This window comes from Equus przewalskii, chromosome 4, assembly GCF_037783145.1.
Source record: "Equus przewalskii isolate Varuska chromosome 4, EquPr2, whole genome shotgun sequence".
In the NCBI taxonomy this organism is placed as follows: Eukaryota; Metazoa; Chordata; class Mammalia; order Perissodactyla; family Equidae; genus Equus; species Equus przewalskii.
This window is the reverse complement of record NC_091834.1, coordinates 6,125,465-6,151,336: the sequence shown is the minus strand read 5'-3', so window position 1 is coordinate 6,151,336 and position 25,872 is coordinate 6,125,465. Positions and strand designations below refer to the sequence as shown.

Here is a 25,872-nt window from a genome sequence, read left to right as displayed (position 1 = left end):
AGGAAAAGCACAAATGTTTATTATTTTCAAACCTGGAAAATGCATGAGCATCAACTGAAAAACGATTATCTTATTATAATCCATTAATAGACTTCCATACATTACATAGCAATCAATTAAAAGATAGAAGGCATGGGCCGGCCCCACGGCATAGTCCTTGGGTTTGTGCACTCAGCTTTGGCAGCCTGGGGTTTGTGGGTTCGGATCCTGGACGCGGACCTAACCATCACTCGTCAAGTCATGCTGAGACAGCGTGCCACATACAAAATAGAGGAAGATTGACACAGATGTTAGTTCAGGGCCAATCTTCCTCAGCAAAAAGAGGCCAATCTTTCTCACCAAAAAAAAAAAATACAAGGGAAGAAAAAATTCCATTTACAAATGCAAAAAAAAGAAAAAGTAAAAGGAAGAACTAAAAATAAATGTAATTAGAATGTGCAAGATCTATATGAAGGAAATAAAATACTCCTGAAGAAAACAAACGCAGACCTGAACAAGTATCTAGAACCCTATTCTTGGATAGGAAGATGCAACCTCATGCATAATGATCATTCACATTTACTAAGCATTTACTATGTACCAGACACTCCTCTGAGCGTTTCACTCCATAACTCATCAAAGATGTAAATTATCCCAAAATTAATCTGCAAATTCAACATGATTGAATTCCATACATTATGCATATACTACCTATTCAAAAATAAGATTTAATTTAAAAAGCTCCATTTCGATAATCTAAGCTGACAACATTAAAAAGATCATCCAAGATTCTCGAAGCTCTGGAATAAGGAGGAGGGAAGGCGAGAAGCACTGGGTTGAACCCTTAGCTCTTCTATCAGGAGACATTTTCTTTGCTCAAGACTAAGACAATAGCCCCTCATTCCTCGTTTTCCCACAGGATGATTTGCCAACCTCAGGTTGCCCCAAAAGGGCTCCAAAGAAAGTCCAGAATCTCCACAAAGACTGACTTGAGATACACACAAAACTCCGCTATGAACATCATTTTCCCGACCTTAGCTCTTGGAACGACTTTCAGCACAGGCCAGTCAACAAAGACGGAGAGTGAAGACGTGCACACATGGCTGCAGACTGGCCTGTGGCTTCTGTAGGCACCGTCTTCTCCAGAGGACCGCCAGCCCAGCCTCCCGGGGCTCTTTCTTGCTCCATCATCTCCCTCATCAGGGCAGAGAAGCCGAACAAGGCCTCCCACAGGCCGTTTCCTCTTTCCAGACTTTATCACCAAAGATGTCATGCAAACCGAGTAGGCCCAGCAAGGTGGCAGAATGGAGCCCCTACCTGCCACGGCACCCAGGAAAACCAGGAGAGTGACCGCGTCCTGCATGTTAGAGAGCGGGCGTCTGTGCGTGCTTCCAGAATATCACCCAGGGCTGAATCCTGCCTCACACCTGAAGTTTATTGCAGATGCCACCCATCTCCCCCTCCTGGTTTTGTTGCTAGGCAAGAAATCAAACAGAGGCTCTGGTGGTAACTCAGGGAGACTCCAAACACCACAGGACTGTTTGTTCTTTGATTACCTGCCTCTGTGACCGCAGGGTACCCAGGGGGCCAGAGAACCAGCCCTGGTCAGCAGAGTCCTTAAAAGTCCACGCCCACCGAGTGTCTCAACAGAGGGTCCCAAAAGAAGTCCAAAGAACACAGAAAGAGCCGAGACCCTGAGATGACGGTGAAAGTTGGACCTGAGCATAGTCATCCACGATGGTCGCCATCGCCCTGTGCCCAGGCGTCTTGTCTTTCTCGGAAGAAGGGTGGGGAAGTGGGAATTTTTCTGCAGTCCTGAATTGATGAGAAGGACTCAGAGCTGGGACCAGACCCCTCCTCAAGGCAGACTCCTGGCCATACGCCGCCCTTTGACTCCATCCATCACCACCGCCCCTCCAGCCCTCAAGGAAGTCGATGGAGGAAGATTACTGAGTAATGAGGCTTCTGCCCACCGGGGAGGGATATGACCGGTCCCACAGGGCCAGGCGCTGCCCTACACCGTGCTTTCATGCCCCATGCAGCCCCGTGCCAGGCTAGAAGGCCGGGTGAGTCAAACAGCCTCCACTCAGCAGCACAGCAGGAGGAGGCAGTGGAGCAGCCCATCCCCTCTCCGTGCTGTGCTAGAATAGCAGTGGACCCAGCGGAAGGAAGCCAGACGTGGACCCCCCTCTCCTGCCCCTCACCCATGAGAACTGCCCGCTGGGGGAGGAGAGCCCAGTAGCCCAAGGCTGTTGGTAGGAGGGGGGCGGGGCGCACTGAGCCAGACCCTCCTCATCAGGGCATGAGCAGTGGGAGACCCCACAGGGGCCCTGAAGTCCACATGTGCCCCACAAGTGAACCATCCATCATCCGGATAAGCAGAGGTAAGCACTGGCCAGTTGGTTAGTGCGAGTCAGAGGAGCTGCCACGGCCAACGGAGAGAGACAGCAAGGGGGGCCAGCTAGGGAGTCACTCTCAGGCCTGTTCCTCTCCCTCCCCCACATCTCTCCACTCCAGGGCAAAGGGAGAGGAGGCCTGGAGGAGCCAGACCACACTCCACCCCGCCCCAGGCTCCACACTCAGGGTCCCAGCTCCGGCTGCCCCAGCCTCGGGGCAGGGGAGCGACGGGAAGCGAGATGGAAGTCCAGTTTGCGATGGAAGTTGTGAAAACTATTGTGGACGATGAAGAACTGAAAGTGACCAGGAAGCAAACTATTAAGGGACACGAGAGGGAGATTTGACTGCAGTGAGTTAAAAACAATGACTGGAGGAAAAATAAAACCATTTCAGCTTAAATGCCCCTGAACTGAGACTGCTAAGCTGGCGACAGCCCCTTCTGGGCACAAGGAAGCTAAGGCTCAGAGAGGTGCTGTGACTTGTCCCCACCAAGCCGCTAGTCAGGGGCCCAGCTGGGACTCCGCATCTTCCTTCTCAAACTTGGGGCCGCGAGGCTGTCTTCTTTCCCGGCCAGCACGTCCACTTCCTCGGGCCCCGCTCGCTCCACAGCGCCCCCGGCAGCCTCTTTTTCGTTTCCCTGCCACCCCGCTGGCTCCAGGTCCTGGTCTCTGGCCTAGACTGTCTCAGCAGCAACCGATGCATCCTCCAGGAACTGCCAGGTAATTTCCCAAAAGCACAATTTTGATCACTCACTCTCCTGCTTAAAATAACAAGCAACTATTCCCTTAGGGAAAGCTGACTTTTCCGTCTAGAGCCGGAAGTGAGATTCAGAACATCAGGCTGTAGGTTTCCATCTGAAGTAGGCAGATGGCAAAAAACATAGGTTTTGCTGTGTGACCTTAGGCAAATTGCCTAACCTTTCAGTATCTCAGTTCCATTTCTATAAATTAGGGAGAATAATACTTGCCACGCAGCATTATTGCAAGCAGTCCATGAGATAATGAAGTGAAAGAAACTGGCCCACAGGATGTGCTCTAGCCATAGGTTCTTTTCCTAATAGGACATCAGTAAGACCGTGGCAAAGGGTGAAACACAGTAGGTCCTCAATAAACATGGCCTGAAAAGAAAAGAGGGAAAAATAGTTGCCAAGTTACCAATTCTCACCTCTCAGTTTTTCCTGTCATATTAGTTACTGTAAATAATCCATTTCATTACGCATAATTAAAGCTGAAGTGATGGCTCAGATTAAGCTATGGAAAACGTCAGAATAATTAAGACTTTGAATTAAAGAAACACACATCTGTTTAATTTTTAGCCCGACTGCACGACGTGCTTCGTGTCGCCCCGTGTTCACCAGGATGGGGGCCCTCCCCTCCCTCCCCTCCCTGCTCCCAGGATCACAGGGGTCATAGCCTAGAATTTGTTCAGGGCTTTTCCTCCTGTCATTGCAGCTTCTGTTTCCAGCGCTCAGGTTGTTTCTGCCATTATGACGCTCTGTTATCCATCTGTCAGCTCCTATCTCCTTCTGAAAGCACGTGGTCCTGGCACCAAGAACCCGGCTGGGCCAGAATCACACAGAGACCCCGGCTCTCTCATTCCTGCCTTCCGGCACGCTGTGTCCCCCGTTCCACCGGGTGGGGTAAACCAAGCGGCTCTGAGGCAGGGTGGAACCTTTGGGGCAGGCACCCCTCTGGCTTCACGTGAAAGGTCTGGCCCAGCGGTGGTCCAGGCGTTGGAGTATCTAAAGGGACTTTCCTGGGATCCAGCTATGGCGAGCGTCTAACTTGCTAGCAAAGGAGTTGTGTTCCAAAGACTCGTTGACTTAGAATTTGGAACACACTTTCCTATGGGTGGACTGTTCGCAGCCTACAAACACTTACAGAACCTGTAAGGTACTTGAAACATTATAGACTGAAGATGAGAAGCAGAAACACAGCTGTGGTGTTCAAAAGCTCAGCTCCCTTAGCAGCTCTGTGGGCCTCGGGGACTGGCCGGAGAACCGGGTGCCCTTTATGTCTGTGGGGAAGCCGTGTCCGTGATTCCCACCCGTCCAGTGCTAGAACGATGGGTTTCAGGGAACCAAACCCTAGGACGGGACACCAGGCCCAGTGTCCAAGCACCCCTTCTGCACATTCCAGCAGCACGGCCAGGCCCACGCTGGCAGGGACGGCGGCCATGCAACGGGGATGGAGGTATGGCGCCGAGCCCCTCCCTGTCTTCTCCGTGGGCCGCGGGACCCGCAGGCACACACTTTGGTGCCGCACCCTCATGGTTCTCTCCCACGTCTGCATTCAGGCAGGCTAGGCAAGCGTTTCCAGGCCAGAGAAGCTCTTACGCTGCTTCGCATCCCAATTGCTTCGCATCCAACACTGTGCCGGAGGCATAGCTGGTGCTCCAAAAATTGCGGAATTACTAAATCTACTTTATCCTCCCTTGCCCGGTGCCATTCTCTCCCCTACCCAAACAGCCACCCAGGGAGAGCCCCTCAGCTCTTGTGGGGAAGGAAATAAAGATGTCCCACAGCCCTCCTCACATCCGGAACCCCAGGAACACTCAGGGCCCTGAACGCTGTAGGAGGGGCTCCTCTGAGCCAAGGCCCTGCGGGGGAGGAAAATAATCTCCCTCTGCCCCATGAGTCCTTAGCTGAGACCCTATAATAAAAGACAGATTAGCAAGAGAAAAACAAACAGAAGTTTATTAACACGTGTACCTCACATACCCGACGGAGGTACCCAGGGAAAGGTGAGTGACTCCTGAGGTGGCTTAAGATTCAGGCTTAAATGCCATCTCACCAGGGAAAGAGGAGCGGGATGGAGATGATGTTGGAGGAGAGAGAGAATGATTCTTAGGAGGATGGGCCCTTAGAAGGATAGATGGGCGGTATGACCGTTTGTGACAAAGTGTGTCCGGGTGTGACATTGACTTCTAGTCTCCTCTCCTGTGACAAGAGTCAGTCTTCCGTGATTGATGACACTGCTGGGGGAGGATGTATGGCAACCGAGTTCCTTTCGGAGGATCGGCCTCTAAGCAGATAAGGTGAGTTCAGAGACAGCTTCTCCCTTCATTGGTTGTTTTTCAAGTGCCCTCAGCTCGAAATCATCCATATACCAAAGCAGCGTGTCTGGGGTGGCATGTCCTGCACAGTCATATTTTAAGCTGACATATTCTGCTACCCTTCGGCCCTCAGGACCCAATGGCAGGGCCCCTGCCCTGGATTCAGGGGCAGAGGAGTGAATGAACATGAATTCCCCGGAGCTTAGTCCCCCCTGACTCCAGGGCACAGAATTCTGGAGGCCTAGGACACTGGTCAGCATGGGCCTGGGCTCCGTTCACACCTCCAGGAAACTCCAGACCATTCTTAGTTGTTACAACAGCTTTACTGAGATATAATTCACGTACCATGCCATGCACCCTTTTAAAGTGTACACTTCAGTGGTTTTTTGGTACATTCACAGAGTTGTGCGACCATCCCCATAATCAATTTTAGAACATTTTCATCACCCCCAAAAGAAACCCCACACCCCTTAGCAATCACTCCCATGTTCTTGCAGCTCCCTCCGACAGCCCCTGGCAACCACTAATCTACTTTCTGTGTCTACAGATTTCCCTGTTCTGGACACTTCATGTAAATGGGATCATATACTATGTGGTCTTTTGTGACTGGTATTTTTTACTTAGCATAGTGTTTTCAAGGTTCATCCATGTTGTAGCATGAATCAGTCCTTCATTTATTTTTATTGCCAAATAACATTATTCCATTGTACGGATATCCCACATTTAACGTAACCATTCATCAGTGATGGACATTTGAGGTTTTCTCCTACTTTTTGGCTATCACGAATAATGCCACTGTGAACACGCCTGTACGAGTTTTTGCACGGACAAAAACAGTTTTTGCTTGAATGTTTTCATTTCTCTTGGATAAATACCCAGGAGAGTAATTGCTGGGTCATGTGGTAACTCTGCCAGCTCATTCTTTCTTTTTTCTGGGGTTTTCACATTTTTATTGGGGGGCGCCAAGGGAGGGACCCACCTCCCTGTCAACAGAGGTGCTCACAGTTTCTTCAGCCTTCCAAGCTTGGGCTCAGGGGGTCCTGGAGGTGACTGGCACGTGGGGCACATTCCTGTCATCTCGCAGGGGCACTGGGTCATTGTAGGGTGTGGCCTGGTTGATCATGGTGGCCTGATTGGTGTAGAGGTTGAGTCAGGGCAGAATTACCATATAGTGAGGCCTCTGATAGTGAAGGACACAACCAGCACCAGCTCCTCGGCCCAGGCATTCTTGAGAAAGGCAGAGAGTCTCACGGCCATCTTGGTCTTGATGCCCGCAGTTGCCAGATTATTCTTGTGGGCAACTGTCTACCTCTGCTTTGAAGCCAGCTCCTTCCACATGGTCCTTTGTTGGCTTTCCTAGAGTCCCTGCCCCAAGCTATAGTCCTCCTCTTACTTAACCTCTCCCCCACCTTATTCAAACATCTTCACTCCGCTGCTCACTTCTTCCCCTTTTTCCCTCTAGGTGACATTCATTTATTCATTCAACAAATATTGAATACCTACTGTGTGTCAAGCTCTGTTGTGCATGCTAAGGCTATAGCACAGAATAAAACAGACAAAAATCCCCGTCCATAATCCCTGACACTCTAGAAGCGCCACTCCTTCCACCCTTCCAGTCAGCCATCACTCCTGCAGAAGCCTACTATGCGCTAGGCGCTGTGCCAGGGACCAGGATGGTAAGGTCTAATATGTCATCGTTCTCCCATCAAGGAACTCAAACCTTGTCCAGAGATGCACTGGTAAGCCCAACATTACAATCAGGGGGGCCACATGCTATGCTAGAGGCATGCACCGGGCCATGGAGGCATGGGACGGGGGGGCAGGAGGGGAGCAGAAGTAAATTCAGCCTGGGAAGGAGGCTGTTGGAGAAAGTTTCCAAAAGGAGCTGGAGAAATGAGAAGGAAAGCCATCCCAGGCAAAGAGAATAAACAGTGTAGAGACATGAAATAGCACGGCTCACCCCATGGTATTCGGCCAGCTGACTTATCCCAGGATGAGATGAAATTTTTAAGAAGAAAAGGTTATTTTTTAGATGGATGATACATGTATGCAATACAAAATTCCAAGTATCCAAAGAGTAATCAATGAAAAGTAAATCTTCCTGCCCAGCCCAGTTCCCCAGAAGCTGTTTTCCTCCTCGGGGGCTATTGTGATTGTCGGTCTGTGGTCCTTCCACAGGCAGCCTTTGCACATACAAACATACACCCTTTACTTAGTCTTTGCTTTAGTACAAATGGAAGCATATCGCATACTCTGTACTTTACCTAGGTTGTTTTCGGCTTAATATATATCCTGGAAATTCTAACCTATCAGTGCATGCAGAGCAGCCTCATTCTTTGTAATAACGGCATAGCCGTCCGTTATGTAGATGTGCCTTACAGAGTTTATCCTGTCCCCTGGGGATGGATGTGTGCTTTGTTTCCAGCCTTTTTCTATTACAAATAATGTTGCAATAAATATCCTTGAACATACATAATATCATACCTGTGAGAGTGTATCTGTAGATTAAATTCCTAAAAATGGAATTGCTGAATTGAAGGAAATGTGCGTTTAACTTTTTGACAGATGTTGTCAAAATATTCCTCAAAGAGGTTGTTCCAATTTCTGCTTCTACTAATAACATGGGAGAATGTGGGAGAGTCCCCCCAAACCTTACCAGAACGGTGTTATAAGACGTTTTACTTTTTGCCAATCTGTTAGGCAAAAAACAGGATCTCTTTTCCATTTGCATTTGCCTTCTCATGAGTGAGGTGAGCATTTTTTCCAAGATTTAAGAATGGACAGTGTTTCCTTTTCTGTGAATTGTCTGTTCATTTCCACCATTCTTCTGCTAGACTGTTGGTACATTGCCTACTGGTTTGTAGGAAGTCTTGGTAAGTTAGGGAAATGAGCACTTTGTCTGTAACATGCGTTACAAATATTTTTCCCAGTTTACCATTTGATTTTTGACTTTGTTTATAGAGATTTCTGCCATGTAAAATTTTTCTTTTTTTTCTATAGTCAAATCTATCATCTTATATGTTCTATGACTTCTGGGTTTTGTGTACTACTTAGACAGGACTTCTCTCCGAAATAATCTTTTTAATTTCACATTTTCCTCTAGTATTTTGCCATAGCCTGAATGTTTGAGTCCTTGAAAACTCATGTGTTGAAATCCTAATGCCGAACCCAATGTGATGGTGTGATTAGGTGGGAGGTGATTAGGTCACGAGGAAATGGCATTAGTGCTGTTGTAAGAGACCCCACAGAGGCCCCAGAGACCTCACTCCCCTCTCCACCATGTGAGGATGCAACGAGAAGAAGGCTTACCCAACCACACTGGCGCGCTGAGCTCAGACTTCCAGCCTCCAGAGCTCTGGGAGATAAATGTCTCTTGTTTATCAGCCACCCAGCCTGTGGTATTTTGTTATAGCAGCCTGACTGGACTAAGACATGCTTTTACGGTCTTATTTTCAAACGTGGGCCTCTGATCTCTTTGGGCTGGTTCCTGCAGTTGTGGGGAGGGATCCAGAGGGAACGTCTCCTCCCAGCAGAGAACTCCAGTCTCAGAGTTCTCTGGCGCCAGCTTAGCCAGAACCCTCCTGATCTGTTCAAAGACCCGGGACACTGGGACACTTTTTCTTCATATTCGAAGAGCGCTTCCGTTTAGGAGAGAACCGTGAAGCTCAGGAAGCGTGCCGCTAGCCTGCGCCCACTGCCCCTTGGAGCAAAGGGGGGAAAGGTGCCCCCAGCCCAGCACGGGCCGTTCAAGAGAGAGATGGCACTTGCCCCTGCTGTGACCCTGTCCCCTCATTTGCATGGATGTGGGTGACCGGATGTTCTTGCCCTTCAGCTTTGTACATAGGAATCTCATGCTGCACACAGCATGGGGCTGAGGAGGACTGTGTCACCAGTGTCACTAACCCCCTCTGGGCACCCAAAGTGAGACTGAGTCTCCAGGCTGAAGTGCCCAGTGCTCTCCCCTCTCTGCCTTCACCTAAGCAGGAAGCTGCGTCTTTACTCCCCTCAGCTGCCCTCAGACGACCAGACCGGAGAGCCTGTCGACAGCTCTGAGCCTGATTAGACCCTCAGTCCCCTAGTTAGCAGTTCTGGGGATCCCTCACTTCTCATCAGGGAAGGCAGAGCATAACAAGCGTTGGGGAGGATGCGGAGCAGCTGGAACTTTCAGACACCGCTCGTGGGAATGTAAAATGGTACCTCCACTTTGGAACACGGTTCAGCAGTTTCCTAAAAATAAACCTACAACCCAAATGTCTATCAACTGATGAGTGGATAAACAAATGTGACATACACATACAATGGGATATTATTCAGCCATAAAAACACGAAGCGTGAACCCTAAGGTAAACTATGGACTTTGGTGATAATGATGTGTCAGTGTAGGTTCATCTGTTGTAACAGAGGGACCACTCCAATGGGGGACGTTGATAATGGGGGACGTTGATAATGGGGGAGGCTATGCATGTGTGGTAGCAGAAGGTATATGGGAAATCTCTGTAGCTTCCTCTCAATTTTGCCGTGAACCTAAAATTGTTCTAAAAAAATGAATATTAAAAATGAAAGAATGAAGATAGGTGCTACAACAGGAATGAACCAAGTACGTAATGAACCATGACGACAAGTGATATAAGCCCGTCACAAAAGACCGTGTATTGTGTGATTCCATTCATACAGAAGTCCAGAATAGGGAAATCCTTAGAGATGGAAAGTAGACTAGTGGTGGCTTGGTGCTAGAAGTGTGGGGCATGAAATAATGGAGGAATAATAGCTAAGAGAACTTCTTTTTGAGGTGGTGAATTCAATAGGTGAATTGTATGGTATGTAAATTATATCTCATTTATTAAAATGAGTTAAAAAAAATAAACCTACCGTACAATGCAGCCATTCCATTTCTAACTGTTTACCCAAAGGAAATAGAACATATGTCCACACAAAGACTTGTACATGAATGCTCATAGCAGCTTCACTCATAAGAGCTCCAAACTGGAAACAACCCAGATGTTCATTAACTGACAAGTGGATAAACAAATTGTGGTACATTCATGAAATAGAATACTGCTCACAAAAAAAAAGAAACGAACTACTGATAACATTACCAACGTGGATGAATCTCAAAATCGTGCTCAGCAAAAAAAAGTTAGACGCAAAGAATATGTACTGTTTGATTCCACTTGCATAAAAGTTCTAGAAAATGGGCACCAACCTATAGCGTCAAAAGACAGATCAATGGTTGCGTAGGGCCAGAGGTGGAGGGAGGGGCCACTGCAAAGGGGCAGGGGCACTCGCCTGGGGTAATGGACACATTCTGTGTCCGCACTGCATTTCACTCTCTTATTTCCTCTTCAGCTCTCCTCCCTCTGCTCGGGTTGAGGGTTTTATCCGTTGGCTTGGAATTGGGGGCAGAGGTGGATGGAGAGAAGACGGGGAGAAAGGGGGCTGCCTGCTCACATCTTCTTTCAGATTTTTCTTCTGTTTGTCCCTAGATAATGCCTTCTGAAGCCAAGGAGCTTGGCGTCTTTGTTCTCTACTTCTGCGCTGTTTAGATTATGGGAGGCTAAGGCCGACGTAACGAAGTATCACAAACTGGGTGGCTGGAACAACAGAAATTTGCTTTTCTCACGGTTCTGGAGGCTGGAAGTCTGAGATCAAGGTGTCAGCACGGCTGCTTCCCTGTGAAGGCGGTGGGGAACAACCTGCTCTGTGCTCCTCTCCTGGCTTCCGGTGGTTGGCTGGCATCCCCTGACACCCGCCTCCATCTTCACGCGGCGTTCTCCCTGAGTGCGTGTCTGTCTCTGTGCCCAAATTTCCCCTTTTACAAGGACACTAGTCATTGAATTAGGGCCCATCCTAGGACAGCATTTTAACTTAACTAATTAAATCTGCAAATGAAGTCATTGTGATAGTTGGTTTTGTGTGTCAACTTGATGACACCATGGTACCCAGATATTTGCTCAAACGTCAGTCTAGATGTTTCTGTGAAGGCATTTTTTTCCATGAGGTTAACATTTAAATCAGTAGGCTCTGAGTAAGGCAAATTACTCTCCATAACTTGATGGGTTGAAGGCCTTCACAAAACATAGAGTGACCTCCTCGAGGCAAGAAGACATTCCAGCAGGAGGCTGCCTTTGGACCGAAACAGTGACTCCTCCTTGGATCCTTAGCCTGCCAGCCTACTTTGTAGATTTGGACTTGCCAAGCTCCACGATCACATGAGCCAACTCCCTAAAATAAATCTCTCTCTCTCATCTACATAATAGATATGTACGTATATCCTATTGGTTTTCGTTCGCTGAAGAACCCCGACTGATACTAATATGGTCATATTCTGATGTACTGGGGGGTTAGAACTCAAACACATCTTTTTGGAGGACAAAATTCAACCCATGACATAAATTGTTCAGGATCCCAGTGAATGACGTGTGTGAGGATAGGGGGCAGGCATTTCCGTCAATTCTGTGCACGTCTCACACTCCAGGACTGCTGTCGCTGCCAACAGCACCATTTTACAATCCCACCAGCAATGTACGTATGAGGGCTCCAATTTCCCCACATCCTTGGTGTGTCTTCTTAACTCTCTCAACCTATGGGTTTCCCCTGTACCTTTTTTTCCCTTCTAAATTATTTGTTGTTTGTTAAACTGGGTCATTTTTCCTGTGGATGTTCCTACAGTCTGTATTTAATGATTATATTTCCATGTACTGTTTAAAATGTTTCTATTTCCCCCTTATTTCCTGTTAACTACCCCACCCCAGGGAACTCCCTCCACCTCTACTCCCCACAGTCACACTGGCCTTGTATCTCCTCAAGGGTACCAAGCCCTTCCTGGCCCAGGGCCTTTGCACATGCTGCTTCCTCTGTCTGGAACATCCTTCCCCTCTACTTTCCCCAGGACTGGCTCCTTTTCAACTGCAGATCTCCGATTAAACATCCCTCTTCAAAGAGAACTTCACTGACCCCCCCAGTCCTGATCCCTCTCTCTCTGAGCACCCTCGCTCCTTTCATTCCTTGTTCTTAGCACAGTTTTCACTGCACATTTCTCGGCAAGGACATCTGTCTACAGTCATCAGACTGAGAGCACTGCGAAGCAGGGCCCGTGTCTGCTTTGCTCCTGACTGTAGCCCAGTGCGAGTCACGGCACCGTTCACTTGCTACACAGATGAACGAGTCGACAAAGGAGTGCTGGACCTGAGTGCAAACCAGCAGCCAGATTCTGTGTAGCAACACGATGCCTGGATCCAGGACGAAGGCTTGCACAGAGAGGTCAGTAATCCGCGGACCACCAAGGGGAAGCACAGTGTCACCTGCTCTTAGTTAATATCAGCCCTGATGTTGGTTCCCCTACAATGAACCCAGCATAGATGGGTTAAAACTAAAGGCACATATTCCCTGGGTCTTTAGTTACGCTCATATGTAAATGCTTGCTTCTTTAACCTCTGACCCCCTGAGTTATAGAGCCAAATAGAAGTTACAAATTGTTCAAGTGCAGATGACTTCACGCTGGGCTCTCACTAACATTGAGGCTGATCCCAGGACCTTGAAGTCCTTTTACAGAGAAACTACTGTCCAGAGAATATCAAGAAACCGAAGATTCCCAGGCCCAACTTCTCGGCTTCCTGACCTCAGAGTCCACCTTCCACTGTGGAGACAAACAGCCAAGGACGCTCATCTGAGAAAGCCTTTGTCTCCTCCACTGGAAGCAGCCCCAGACACAAGCCAATGGGAAAATGCTGACCAGGAAGGCCATGGTCCCCTCCCCTACCTAAAACCCTAAGTAAAAACCCCTACCCATTTCTTAGTGGGGAGAAAGCAACTTTTGGGGCACTGGCCCTCGCTTTGCTCCCTCTGCCTGGCGAGGTAAAGCCTTTCATTTTTCACCCAAGACTCCATTCTCATTATTTGGATTGGCATCGGGATCAGAGACCGAACTTTTGGTGACAACAGGAGTCAGTGAAAGCCCTGGGGACATTCCTCTGTCGAACATAATCACCTCGTGTTTGAATTAAGGTCAGGCTCATTATTTACGGCCTCCGCTGCACGTCCAAAATTACATGAATTCCACAAGCTTAAACTGCGTGACGTCCAGGCGAGTGGCCTTTCCCCCCTCATCCCCATGTGAAGAGCCAGAAGGTCACAGTTCCTCTCGTTTTCCCTCTGGAGAATCTGGAGAAGCTATGCGTCTCGTCCATCACAAGGGAGACGGGGACGGAGCAGGAAGCCGTGGGTCTGGCGGCGGACTTAGCCCTGAACCCTGCTCTCCCACTTACCTGTTGGTGACCGGACGGGTCACTTAAACCTCCTCACTCTGCTTCCACATCTGCAAAGTGGGACTGACAGTGCCTTCTCCACTGCCAAGCTGACGGCGAGAATCGCAGGGACCACCCGTGTGACGTGTCCAGTCCTGGCACATCAACCGGACCCTTGCCTTCCCCAGGGCATCCCCACTCTGCTATTTCATCAGGTCTCCCACGATGGTCAGGACACGCCCCGCTACGCCGCCACCAGAAACGAACCAGCCAGCAAAGAGGAAGGCAGTTTCTCCCTCAGGTTAAAAATTATTATCCTTGACAAGAGAATGACAGACAAATTCCTCATCGACGAATTTTCTGGTTAATGTCGTCGTTCGGCTGCTTTAAATCTTTTTTGTAAGTAGTTAGGTATTCATTATAAATAATTTATAAGTTAGACTTCCTTCCCGCTTACAATAGAAGCTGTGATAACCAAGTTCATAGAGAACAGAAACGTTCTATCCTCGCTCTCTGTAATAATAAGAGCGTTTACGCAGCACCTTCTATGTACTAGACGCTTCTCCGTGCTCAACGTGTATGAACTAATTTAGTCCACTCGACAACACTGTGGCTGTTGGACTAGTATCATCGCCCATTTTACGAGATGGGGAAACCAAGGCACAGGGAGGTTCAGGAACTAGCCCAAGGTTACAGATGTAGGAGGTGATCAAGCCAGGCTTCAAACCCAGGCAAAGCCCAAGTTGGGGCTCCAGGTCCCCACACTGGCAGCCCCTCCATGCTGATTACTGGACTATATAGAACATCCACCTGCACACACAGCACACGGTGCTCTTGCATAGACTGGTGCTCCCCTTCTTATGCCTACTTCCATGTTCGTGGGAAAGAAAAGGGACGGAAATGGAGTTTGTGGGCGGAGAGGGGTGGGGAAAAAGCTACAGGATGGAGAATTAAGTCTGGTTTGGTTTGCTCTTGTCCTCTCTTCCGTTTGTGCGTTGTCTGCTGCTGTAACAAGAAGACCCTCCGTGAATCGCTGAGCTGCGGGGTGGGGAGGGGTTCGGCCGTCAGGAAGGAAGGGAACTGGTTTCTGGGGTGTGGGTGCTCCTGGCTCTCAGAGAGGGACGGGCTCTTCGGGGTTTTAGGCTCAGAGACCTCCCTAGTGGGCCCCCTAGCTCTTGCCCATGAGTCATCCAGCTTGATTGGGAAGAAGGGACAGGGTGAATGCACACTTTGTGGCCTTTGTTCAGGGAGATAAGAAAAGCCCCAGCCCCTGGTGGCTCCCAGGCAAAGGCCTGGGAAGGGGGCCGTGAAGGCAGATAGATGCCTGAGTTAGCCAGACCAGCACCCCGGCAGCGAGGGACCCCCAAGAGCCATGGCTGATCCGAGTGCCAGGGAGCCGTTTTCAAGTCAGGGGCTCTATGGCGAAGCTGGCACGTGCAATCACCCACAAAGCTAGAGGGACCCTGGGGCCAGCGGGGGCAGCAGCCTGCGTGCCCTGGGGCCCTGTCCTGTCACAGGTGGAGGTCACCTGGGCCATGTGCAAGGGGCAGCACAACTGGCCTAGTCACACAGGTCTGGACCCCTTGGCCCTTGAGAACACTTGCCAGGGCAGCTCGATTGAGGGAAAACTGAAGAAAGAAGTTTTTATTCAATGCCTTCAGTTTTAGACACTTCTCCAAGAGGCTTCCAGGAGAGAATATTCTAGCAAACACGTATCTAATTATTCATAGAAGTTAATGAGTTCTCTAGATAGGAACTTGAGAGGGCAGGCAGAAGGGGGAACAGGTGAATATAAGTCTTAACTCCGGTCTCCCCTGTGCTTAACCCTCACAGTGAAGACTACTTGATGCACCAGCATCCCTGGAAAATTCCAGATGATGTGAACAGGCATGAAAGGAAACGCTGAGAACAATCAGAGGGTTCTGTGTACAGGCGGGAGGACAGCTCTGCTTTCGAGAGTCGGATCCGGGGCTGACAGCTTCTGCTGAGGTCTGGTTGTTCTGTCGGGACACAGCCAGAGTTTCCTTGGAGAAGCCACCGTAGACTAGGGTTAGTTGGAGCTGTTTGACTCACAGCCTGTGACGCGGCGCGGTCTGCGAGGGCGCCTGCACCATTCTAGCCATAGCGGCACCGAGTTGGCGGAAGTGGCCATCGCTGAGGAAGGGTCAGTTCAGACCTCCTTGGGTTACAGCCAAGAAGGTCGTATCTGTAGCAGATGAGGTCTCCGAGAAAGACAGTGGGAAGATATTTCTTTGTGAACCGAATCAAGGAAGACACATCACGTGTATGCTTGAATGTTGTCATTTGAATACCTGACCTTTGGCAGTGACTCTTGGGTTGGCTTAACCAACTACACGTGGTTCGTGCGTGTACCTGTACACACACAAACACACACACACAGGATTATGCATATAAGGGGATTTTCTGGCAAAATACTGTACTACCAGTAAGTAGGATTGGGGTAAACATGTCAGAGGTGCTGGTCAGAGCCTCCCTATCTTCATTCCCTTCTTGGGTAATTTGCCCTCTCATGGCCCCTAGAAGGCAGAGCGCCATTGACCCTGCTCGTGTCACACCCCTGGCCACAGATGACTGGACCATGTGCTCAACCAACTCAAAGGACCCCAGGCCACAGGCGGGGCTGTGCCAGTCTTATTTTCTCTTTCTCTTTTTCTCTCTCAAGACATTGACCTAAGAGACATGGAGATGGTCAAATGCCCGTGCTTGTGTAGAATCAAGACTAGGGGAGTATGCCGATGAGTCAGAGGAAAGGCAGAGAGAAGCAGGAGACGGGCGCAGATGCACGGAGACAGGCAGCGAGCAGGAGAGCCTGAGGCCCCATGAGAGAGGCAGGGACAGCTGAGACCCCAACAGCCCAGGCCCACTCTCATGAGCCAAGGAGCCATCATTGCCAACCTCAGTCCGGAGGTTGCCGTCCCGTCCTTGACTCTTGACAGTAACCCCCAGTAAACTTGAACTAGTTTGAGTAGTTTCTGTTCTGAGCAACTAAATAACCCCTAAGACAGTACGACTGGACAAGACGAGAGAGGAGGTGTCAAGGCCTCTAAAGACAAGCGTGTCTAAATGAGCATTGTTGGATGTCTGGTTGACTTTAAAATACTTCAGCAAGGTAGAGTCAGTCATATTATGTGTGTGCCGGGTCGTTTAAGCTTTAAGCTTTTCCTCTAAGGGCCGTCGGCTGCTCTAATGGAAAATTCCACGCCTGGGGAGTCTGCTGGTATTTCAGCAGAAAAGCCACACTCCAGAAGCAGCCGCCTCAAGTGCTTCTGTGATCGATCTCTCACTGGATGCCTGAGGCTTTGTTCATGAGCACAGGCAATGTCAGAAATGGGTTTTTACCATTGAAATTAGTTCATTGTTAATAAGTATGATGAATATTAGAAACGGGCTCATGGGTGATATTAAAGGTATCTGAGATATGTGGATTGGCTAAAACATTTCAGCCGTGTACCATCCTTCGCTGTTCAGTGAGCAGCATGGTGGACACAGAGATGGGTGGCCCAGGTTCCCGCTATTCCGGAAAGGGCTCGCTGCCCAGCTGTGGGGAGTGTGGTCAATAGACATCTGCAGCCATCTGCTCCTTCAAGGTTGGTTTCAGTTATAGAGCGCCCCCTTGCCCAAGGCCACCTGCCCTGGGGCAGCCCTTATCCAGTGACTGAGCCAGGTGGGGATAGAGCCCAGCCATTCTGACCCAATGCAAACAACCCTGATGGGCATATTCAGTCGGAGCTCAACATCGGCTTGGCTGAGGCTGCGCCCACGTGCGTTACCCTTCAACTTTTCCTCTGCCCAATCTGGACTCCTTCTCCCTTCTTTTTTAAAAAATTTACCTTAAATTTTATTGAATTAAATTAATCTAACAAAACAGATTCAAATAGAGCAGTTACTATTAATTAATAAGTAGTAGTAATTATTTTATTAGCACTCATAATATCTTAAGTTATTAGCATTAATAATTCCCTTCGGTGTGTAGATTATAAAGCTGTATCAATATGGCAATAGATAAACACCTAATTACATCGTCCCCTTGATAAACCAGTAAGGGGAGACAAGTGTAGTCAGTCTACACGAAGTGTAAAGATCATCTGTACTCTGCGATATTCATTTACTCTGAGTTGTTTATTTTTAAGCAGAACTAGCTGGCCATAGGTGTTAATTGGTCACATTATTTGCGTTTGTTTGCGATGACGGGTTCTCCCCCTTCCTTCCACAGGATTTGATCCCTAATAAACATTTTGCACCCCAAACTCTGTCTCAGCACCTGCTCCCATGGAACCTGACTGGTGACGAGTTGGGCACAGGGAACCACTGAGGCTCATAGCCCTGAGTGAGTGCTGGGGCTACCCCAACAAGACACCCGGACCGGGCGCTTCAACCAGCAGCTGTCTCAGAGTTCTCTGTCCCCAGCTTAGCCAGAACCCTCCTGATCTGCTCAAAGACCTGGGACACTGGGACACTTTTTCTTCATATCTGAAGAGTGCTTACGCTTAGGATAGAACCATGAAGCTGAGGAAATGTGCCGCTAGCCTATTTCCCACTGCATCTGGAAGAAAAGAGGGGGAATGTTAAGAGAAATTAAGATTTATTTTAAGGAACGGGCTCACATGATTGTGGGAGGCAGGTCCAGAATCTGAAGGGCAGGCTGGCAGCCTGGTGCTTCAAGGAAGGGCTATTAGTGCAACTCTTGAGTCAGTTAATGAGTCCGAAGGCTGGAAACTCAGGCAGAATCTCTATGTTGTAGTCTGGAGTCAGAACTCCTTCCTCTTTGGGGTATTTCTGTCTTTGCTCTTGAGACCTTCAACTGATTGGATGAGGCCCACCCACATTATGGAGGGTAATCTACCTTACTCAAAGTTTACTAATGTAAGTGTTAATCACATCCAAAAATGCCTTCACAGTAACATCTAGACTGGTGTTTGACCAAGATGCTGGGCACAGTGGCCTAGCCAAGCTGACACAGAAAATGAACCATCACAAATGTCTGTCTTTAGGGATGGCCTCTGCAGCTTGATCGTGTCCAGTCCAGCATCTGTGCGTTGGTCAGGAGGAGCTCTGGGCGCCTGTTGCAGAGTCTCCGTGTAACAGACTCCTGCCTCTTGGGTGTTGTTCCCGCTCCCTAACGTGACCCTCTCATACAAGGCGGTAGAAAGAACTCCTAAAAGCACAGAGTCCTGGGTCTCCATTGAGCTCACCAGTTTGTGTAAACTTTTTGAGTCTGTTAATAAAATACTGCTTAATGAATTTCCGTGTGCAAGGCCAAATTTGGTAGAAGATTTACTTTCTAAACTGGGGGCAAAGTTGCAGGGGACTCGTTCCCCCTTCTTTACCTCATGCTTCTTTCAATACCATCGTCAACTGCCAAGCACCTGAGAGCCGTGCACATGACCACGTTGACTAGGTCCGCTCATGACAATGGTGACGTGTGGTTTCATTTCAGCTCAGGGACTCTCATGGGACTCACACCCTCATTTCACTCAGGTCTGTCTGTTCAGATGGCACCCCTTCCGAGCAGCCTTCCGGGATGATCGAATCTAGCTAAATTAGCCAACGGAATCGCACACACTCTCACACCGCATGCATTATCTGTCACTATGTCCAAATCCCCCTCATTCTCCACATTGGCATTTATCAAACCCAAACGACATTTAGCAGTTTGTTTATTTATTTTGTTTGTTCCTCTGCCGGTATGCAAGCGTCATTAGGGCAGATATCTTGCTCCCAGCTGTCTCTCTAGAGCATGGACCTTGCTGGGCATATGTTAGAAGTGAATCATTATGTGCTGATTGAACACATGAATAGACCTACGCAAAAGTCTACACCTGCCAGGTGGCAGCCATGGGGGGGCACTGGCCTTTAAGGCACAAAAGAGGTGGCTCAAAACAGGTAGCCAGCCGTCAGCTTTCAGTCCTGTGGCTCCGCCTTGCCACTCTTTCCCTGTGCCATTCTCACTCTTTGAACACCTTGATTCTAGGTCTTGCACAGAAACCCACCTAGATTCCATTTCTGATCCCCAAGAAACAGTTCAGCGGACCAGCCCAATTGTATGAGAAGTTCAGCAAATGTTGTTCTAGATTAAGCGATATCTTTTGACTCTTTGTGGGTCAGTGGATGTGCCTCAACAGAAACACTGGACTACAGTGACAGGTTGCTAATTAAAACGACAGGGCCTGGGGAGTGGGGTGGTTGCTAAGCAGACAGAGTGTGCTAAGTAAATTGATAACGCAAACAAAACTCCAGGGGAAACTTTCAGTCCACATACAAGGACCCTGGGCTTTCAAATATTGCTTAAGCAGATGAGAAGCAACTACTTATCTACCAAAAAATTGGTATGTCAAGTACAAATCATCTTCATCAAAGCAATTCTTCTAAGTTTCTATAGCAGGGAGCAGTTCACTAATCTAGTTGCAGGATATATTTGCGAAAAAGAAAAATAAAGAAGGAAAAGGTATGTATCTCTAGCTAGATCTCTCCATCCAGAATTGGTTTAAATGAAATTTTAATTTTTAGCACCAAGAAAAACAATAGCAACTTGTGTGACTCAGTTAGTGATCGTGGTGATGGTGGTCATGGTGGTGGTGGTGGTGGTGATGGTAGACATGGTGGTATTGGTGATGGTGGTGATAGGTGGTGGTGGTGGTGGTTGGTGATAATGATGGTGATGGTAGATGTAGTGGTGTTGGTGATGGTGATGGTGGTGGTGGTGGTGATGGCGGGAGTGATGGTGGTGATAGTGGAGGTAATGGTGGTGATGGTAGAGGTGGTGGTGTTGGTGATGGTGGTGATAGGTGGTGATGATGGTAGTGGTGGTGGTGATAGTAGAGGTGGTGGTGGTGGTGATGATGGTGGTGCTGGTGGTGATGGTAGAGGTGGTGGTGTTGGTGGTGGTGGTGATAGGTGGTGATGGTGGTGGTGGTAGTGGTGGTGATGGTGGTGATGGTAGAGGTGCTGGAGGTGATGGTGGTGGTGATGGTGGTGATGGTGGTGGTGGTGGTTGTGGTGGTGATAGTGGAGGTAATGGTGGTGATGGTAGAGGTGGTGGTGTTGGTGGTGGTGGTGATGGTGGTGATGGTGGTGATGGTGGTGGTGGTGGTTGTGGTGGTGATAGTGGAGGTAATAGTGGTGATGGTAGAGGTGGTGGTGTTGGTGATGGTGGTGATAGGTGTTGATGGCGGCGGTGGTGGTGGTGGTGGTGATGGTGGTGGTGGTGGTGGTGGTAGTGGTGGTGATGATGGTGGTGGTGGTGGTGGTGGTGGTGGTGATAGTGGAGGTAATGGTGGTGATGGTAGAGATGGTGGTGGTGGTGGTGGTGGTGATAGGTGGTGATGGTGGTAGTGGTAGTGGTGGTGGTGATGGTAGAGGTGCTGGAGGTGATGGTGGTGGTAATGGTGGTGGTGGTGGTGGTGATAGTGGAGGTAATGGTGGTGATGGTAGAGATGGTGGTGGTGGTGGTGGTGGTGGTGATAAGTGGTGATGGTGGTAGTGGTAGTGGTGGTGGTGATGGTAGAGGTGCTGGAGGTGATGGTGGTGGTAATGGTGGTGGTGGTGGTGGTGATAGTGGAGGTAATGGTGGTGATGGTAGAGATGGTGGTTTGGTGATGGTGGCGATAGGTGGTGATGGTGGTAGTGGTAGTGGTGGTGGTGATGGTAGAGGTGCTGGAGGTGATGGTGGTGATGGTGGTGGTGGTGGTGGTGATAGTGGAGGTAATGGTGGTGATGGTAGAGGTGGTGGTGGTGGTGGTGGTGGTGATAAGTGGTGATGGCGGTAGTGGTGGTGGTGGTGATAGTAGTCATAGCTAACACCATCGAACGCTTCCTGTGGACCACCCACCGGCCCAAGAGATGCACTTGTGAGGATCGCCCTCCCATGGATCTGGCTTCTGTCTTCTCAGCTCTACAGGTTCAGATTTCATAGACTGTATTAGGATTGGCAGCCGCGCAGCGCTGACCTTCTGTCAGCAGGTCCTCGCCTTTGCTGAGTTTAGATTTGGAGAAATGTTGCCATCTAGTGCCCCACAGGAGTCTTAACTCTTTCAGCCAACACACCAGTCTCCCTCTGCCTGTTTCCACGCCCCCGCCGCTGCCCCCAGACAAGAGGTCAGGCACACCACCGGCTGGTGCCAGTGAGCACTGCCCCTTTACCCACAGTAGGCACCACATAAATATGTCCAGAAATTTTTTTAAATCCCTTTTCTCTTTACAAAATGTACAAAGAGAAAGAGCTAGATGGAGGCAAAGAAATAGCCATAGAATTAAGACTTAGTAATGACTAACACATACTGTGTGTAGCATACTAAACTCAGTGAGGAGTGGGGAAAAGAAGGAGAATTCTAGACACAAGAGTGAAATAAGCGAAGGGAGTCATTGGTGTGGCCTTCACTGGCACTTTGGGTCACCGCCTTTCTGAACCTCTCACACCCCTCCAGGCCCACCAAGCTGTAAAGCTTCCCACCCTTGCCCACCTAAAGGCCCCGTCTGTTCCCTCGTGGCCGTCCCTTTGCTTCGGGCAGCTACAGCCGGCTACATCCGTCAGCTCCTGAGCGCTCTGTTCGCGACGCTCCCCTGTCAGGTAGAAGAGGCGTCCTTCTCATGAAACCATTAAGTGACTTAATGATTAGCTCTTCCATAGAGTGGCAAGTGGCAAGCCAGGCCAGGCTGGTGGCAGAGAAGCTTCGAAGAGGAAGCATTCTACAGCATCTCTCAAACCCCAGGCCGGCTCACCCTGCAACCAAGGGCTTGTCTTTCATGGCACGCGTATCTTGATCTGGATTTCCACATCCACTTGTTTGTTTAATGCCAGCCGCGTCTGCTAGCCTCTCAGCTCCGCAGGGGCGGGGACAGGTCTGTTTTGTTCGCTGCTAAATGCACCGTGCTGAGCACAGTGCCTGGTACCCAGGAGCATCTGAAAAATGCTGGAGAGAAAAACCACAGTGTGTCATTAGTGATCTCCGGTGTAGCGGGTGGAGACAGGAGTGTGGCACACGACACCGGCACTGTCAGGTCACCAGGGACGTGAGACTCCGTCCAGTCTCATGATTCTCAAACTGTCTGACCCCAGAGCCCTCTCTGCACTTGAAATCTTCAGCGGGGGCCCCCTCCCCTGTCTGAAGAGAACCCCTTTCAGGATGTCCTCGCCCCCTTCCACTGGGCCCCACCAGGTTTTGAAAAGGTTCCAGGCAGCACGGTTCGAGAACAGCTGATCTAACGCCTTCATTTTGCAGAGAAAGAAACCCTTGGAAAGCAGAGAAATGTGGCAAGGTGACAAAGGTAAGAGACAGAGGACAAGAACCGTGTATGTCGCAGAAGGACGTTGCTCTGTCGTGCTTTCCCATCACAGCTCTTCCCTGTCATTCGAGAACGCCGGTCAAGATTTGTTCTCCCTCATCCAGGAATCCACTGCGAGAAACATCCAGCATGGCCTGGAAACAAAAGAGGCCTGCAGAGGATGTCAGGGGCTCGTGGAGGAGACGAATTGTGGCCGGTGAGGTGGCTTTGAGGATCCCGATGATTAAGAGGGTGTGTTCACCGTACAGAGTCCATCTGGGAAGTAGCAGCCACGTTGAGGCATTGGGGACAAAGGCTTTTTTGTCCTCTGCCATCCGTGAGGCGCTGCTTTTCTGAGCGGCTCTAATTATAAATCTCTGTCCCGCTAAGATGTGTAAACTTGGCAGCGTTCACGATCTGCCTTGTGTCTTCACTATTTCTCAGTTGGCTTACGTTTGGCAAAACCCCAAATGCGCATTGCCAAGCGCTCTTTCCCTTAATTTCTAATCCCCTGTGTGGCTTAGGGGAAATTTCATCCATATGTTTCTGAGTCATTTACTGTGAACTCATCTTTTGGTAAAAGAAATATGTCCTCAAGCCAGCACAGTCTAGAGAATAGCGAACTTTTAGGCTGAAATGGGTCATGCTCCCTTTGGGAAGAATTTCCTGAATTTTCCGAGTGCAAGGAGAGAAGGAGAGCAATGTTTCCTGTTCTCATGTTCCTTCCCCTTTCTGCGCGCCTTTTCTTAAGGCTTACTTAAAAATCTCCTGTATTTTTTGTGAAGCTGGTGAGGCTTTATTTGCATTTGGATCTAAGTAAACTCTATAGATTTGTGGTTTTCAACACAAATTGTCATTTTTTAACCCAGGCGGGAAAAGAAACGATCCATTATTGAACACATATGACACAGCAGGTGTGTAAGGTAGATGCTGTCCTCATATATAAAGAATCTGAGACTAAAAAATACGAAGTTAACTAGAAAAGGCATGTACTTAATAAAAGACAAATCTAGGGCTGTCTGACTCCCAATTCCACGTTCTTTCCACCTGTCCAAGCTCATTCTCACGCACAGAGGGGAGGCCCAACACACTATAGTTGACAGTCATCACGGAGCTAATGACGGACTCTGGCCAGATATTTTTTGTGAAGTCAACAGAGACTAGACTTGGCATTACTGCAAAATAGTTATCCTCTTTTTCATTGCCTCAGGAGAGTTTGGGACCTTACTCACTATGGCGGGATGTCATACATGGAAATTGTCAGTCTTGGAAGTGAAGTCTTTTCTATGACAACAAAGCTCCAGGAATTATGGGTAACAGAGAAACGTGTTGAACCTACCATGAGGGTGATCAGCAAGATCCAGAGTGTTGAAAATTCCACAAGACAAATAGCCCAGTTTCTTCACTAAAGAAATGGCAAGGAAAATAAAGAAAGCAAAGAAGCCTACAGATTAGAAGGGACAAGAGATATTTCAACTGAATGCAATGCATGGATCTTCTTTGGATCCTGATTTGAGCAAACCAACAATAAAAAGAAATTGTGAGAGAATAAGGAAACTTTGAGTGCTGCCTAAATATTTCATAATATTCACAAATTATTGTTATTTTTTAGATGCGATGATGGTACTGTGATTATGTTAGAAAAGAAAGAGAGACCTCATCTCTTAGAGATGCTGCTAAAGCATTTACAGATGAAACAATATGATGCCTTGAACTTGTTTTAAATTAATCTGGAGTAGGAGAAGGAGGAAGGTGGGAATGGAGGAGGCAGGTGGACAGATAAGAGGAGATTGATTGGCCCTGCGTGAGCATCTATTGCAGCTGGGTGATACCTACAAGGGGTTCACTATATTAGTCAGACATTTATATGTTTGAAAGTGTCCATAATAAAAAATTATTATAATTATGATCAAAGTTATTCTAATTAATTAAAAATTTCTCCTTTTCTCTGACGCTTGTGTCTGCATCTTTACAACAACTCTATGAGGTCTGACATGAACATGCTCTAGGTTTTTGAGATGATAGTCGTGGTTCAAAAGAAGAAAAGGAAGGAAGGGAGGAGGAAAGAGAGAGGAAAGAAAAGGAAGAAAAGCTGAGCCAAGGGAGGAGAAGGGAAGAAAACTCTTGACAAAGAGAGCCAGGTTTCTGGAGACTCAAGTTCCAAAATGAACAGAATTCACATGGGTCGAAGGCAGCCTCTCGCCTCTCCGACATCCTGATGGTGGAGCGGAGTTGCCCACATGGGCCTGGACGCCAGAAGCCTTCAAAGGTAAAGGGGCACTTCACCTAGCTTTGTCCCGGGCTCCGTGGAGTGGCCCTTAATGTCAACACTTTAAAGCTGCTCTGAATAATCTGCACCATGAAGCATATTGGACAGCAAGAGGCAGACGTACTTGAGAGAATCTTTCCAAAAATAATTCCCAGATATTGTTTCCTGGGTGAAGTTATTGAGGAAACAATTTGGAGTGATCTTGAGCTGATGGCAAAGTGACCGTGTAGTCCCTGTCCAGCAGCAGATGAAAATGAGAACAAGAACTTGAAATTAGGTTGCATGACATCACATGTTTCCTTTCGTAACTTTCTTTTTCTTTTAGGAAAATTGGCCCTGAGCTAATATCTGTTGCCAATCTTCCTCTTTTTTTTTTCTCCCCAAAGCCCCAGTACGTAGTTGTATATCCTAGTTGTAGGTCATTCTAGTTCTTCTATGTGGGACGCCACCACAGCATGGCTTAATGAGTGGTACATAGGTCCACACCCAGGATCCAAACCCGTGAACCCCGGGCCACCAAAGTGGAGCATGCAAACTTAACCACTCAGCCACAGAGCCGGCCCCATTTTTGTAGCTTTTTTAAGGGACATTTTCTCACACACATCAAGAGAGCACGTGATGTGACGTGCTCCTGTGACATCCAATAGC

General features: G+C 48.6%; 1 protein-coding gene and 1 pseudogene across 5 annotated transcripts in view; both read right to left on the bottom strand.

Moving 5' to 3' along the window:
* Nucleotides 1-25,872, bottom strand: part of CDHR3 (cadherin related family member 3) — a 129,516-nt gene that overhangs the window by 55,374 nt on the left and 48,270 nt on the right. For 2 of the 5 annotated variants that reach the window (XM_008527394.2, XM_070617159.1), the window contains exon 1: nt 1,297-1,481. The exons of the other annotated variants lie outside the window; for them this stretch is intronic. In XM_008527394.2, coding sequence (XP_008525616.2) covers nt 1,297-1,342 — 46 coding nt within the window. In that variant the 5' untranslated portion in view covers nt 1,343-1,481. Of the gene's footprint in view, nt 1-1,296; nt 1,482-25,872 lie in introns of those variants that run through there. 5 annotated transcript variants of the gene reach the window in all.
* LOC103555666 (NADH dehydrogenase [ubiquinone] 1 alpha subcomplex subunit 3 pseudogene) lies at nt 6,316-6,805 on the bottom strand (annotated as a pseudogene).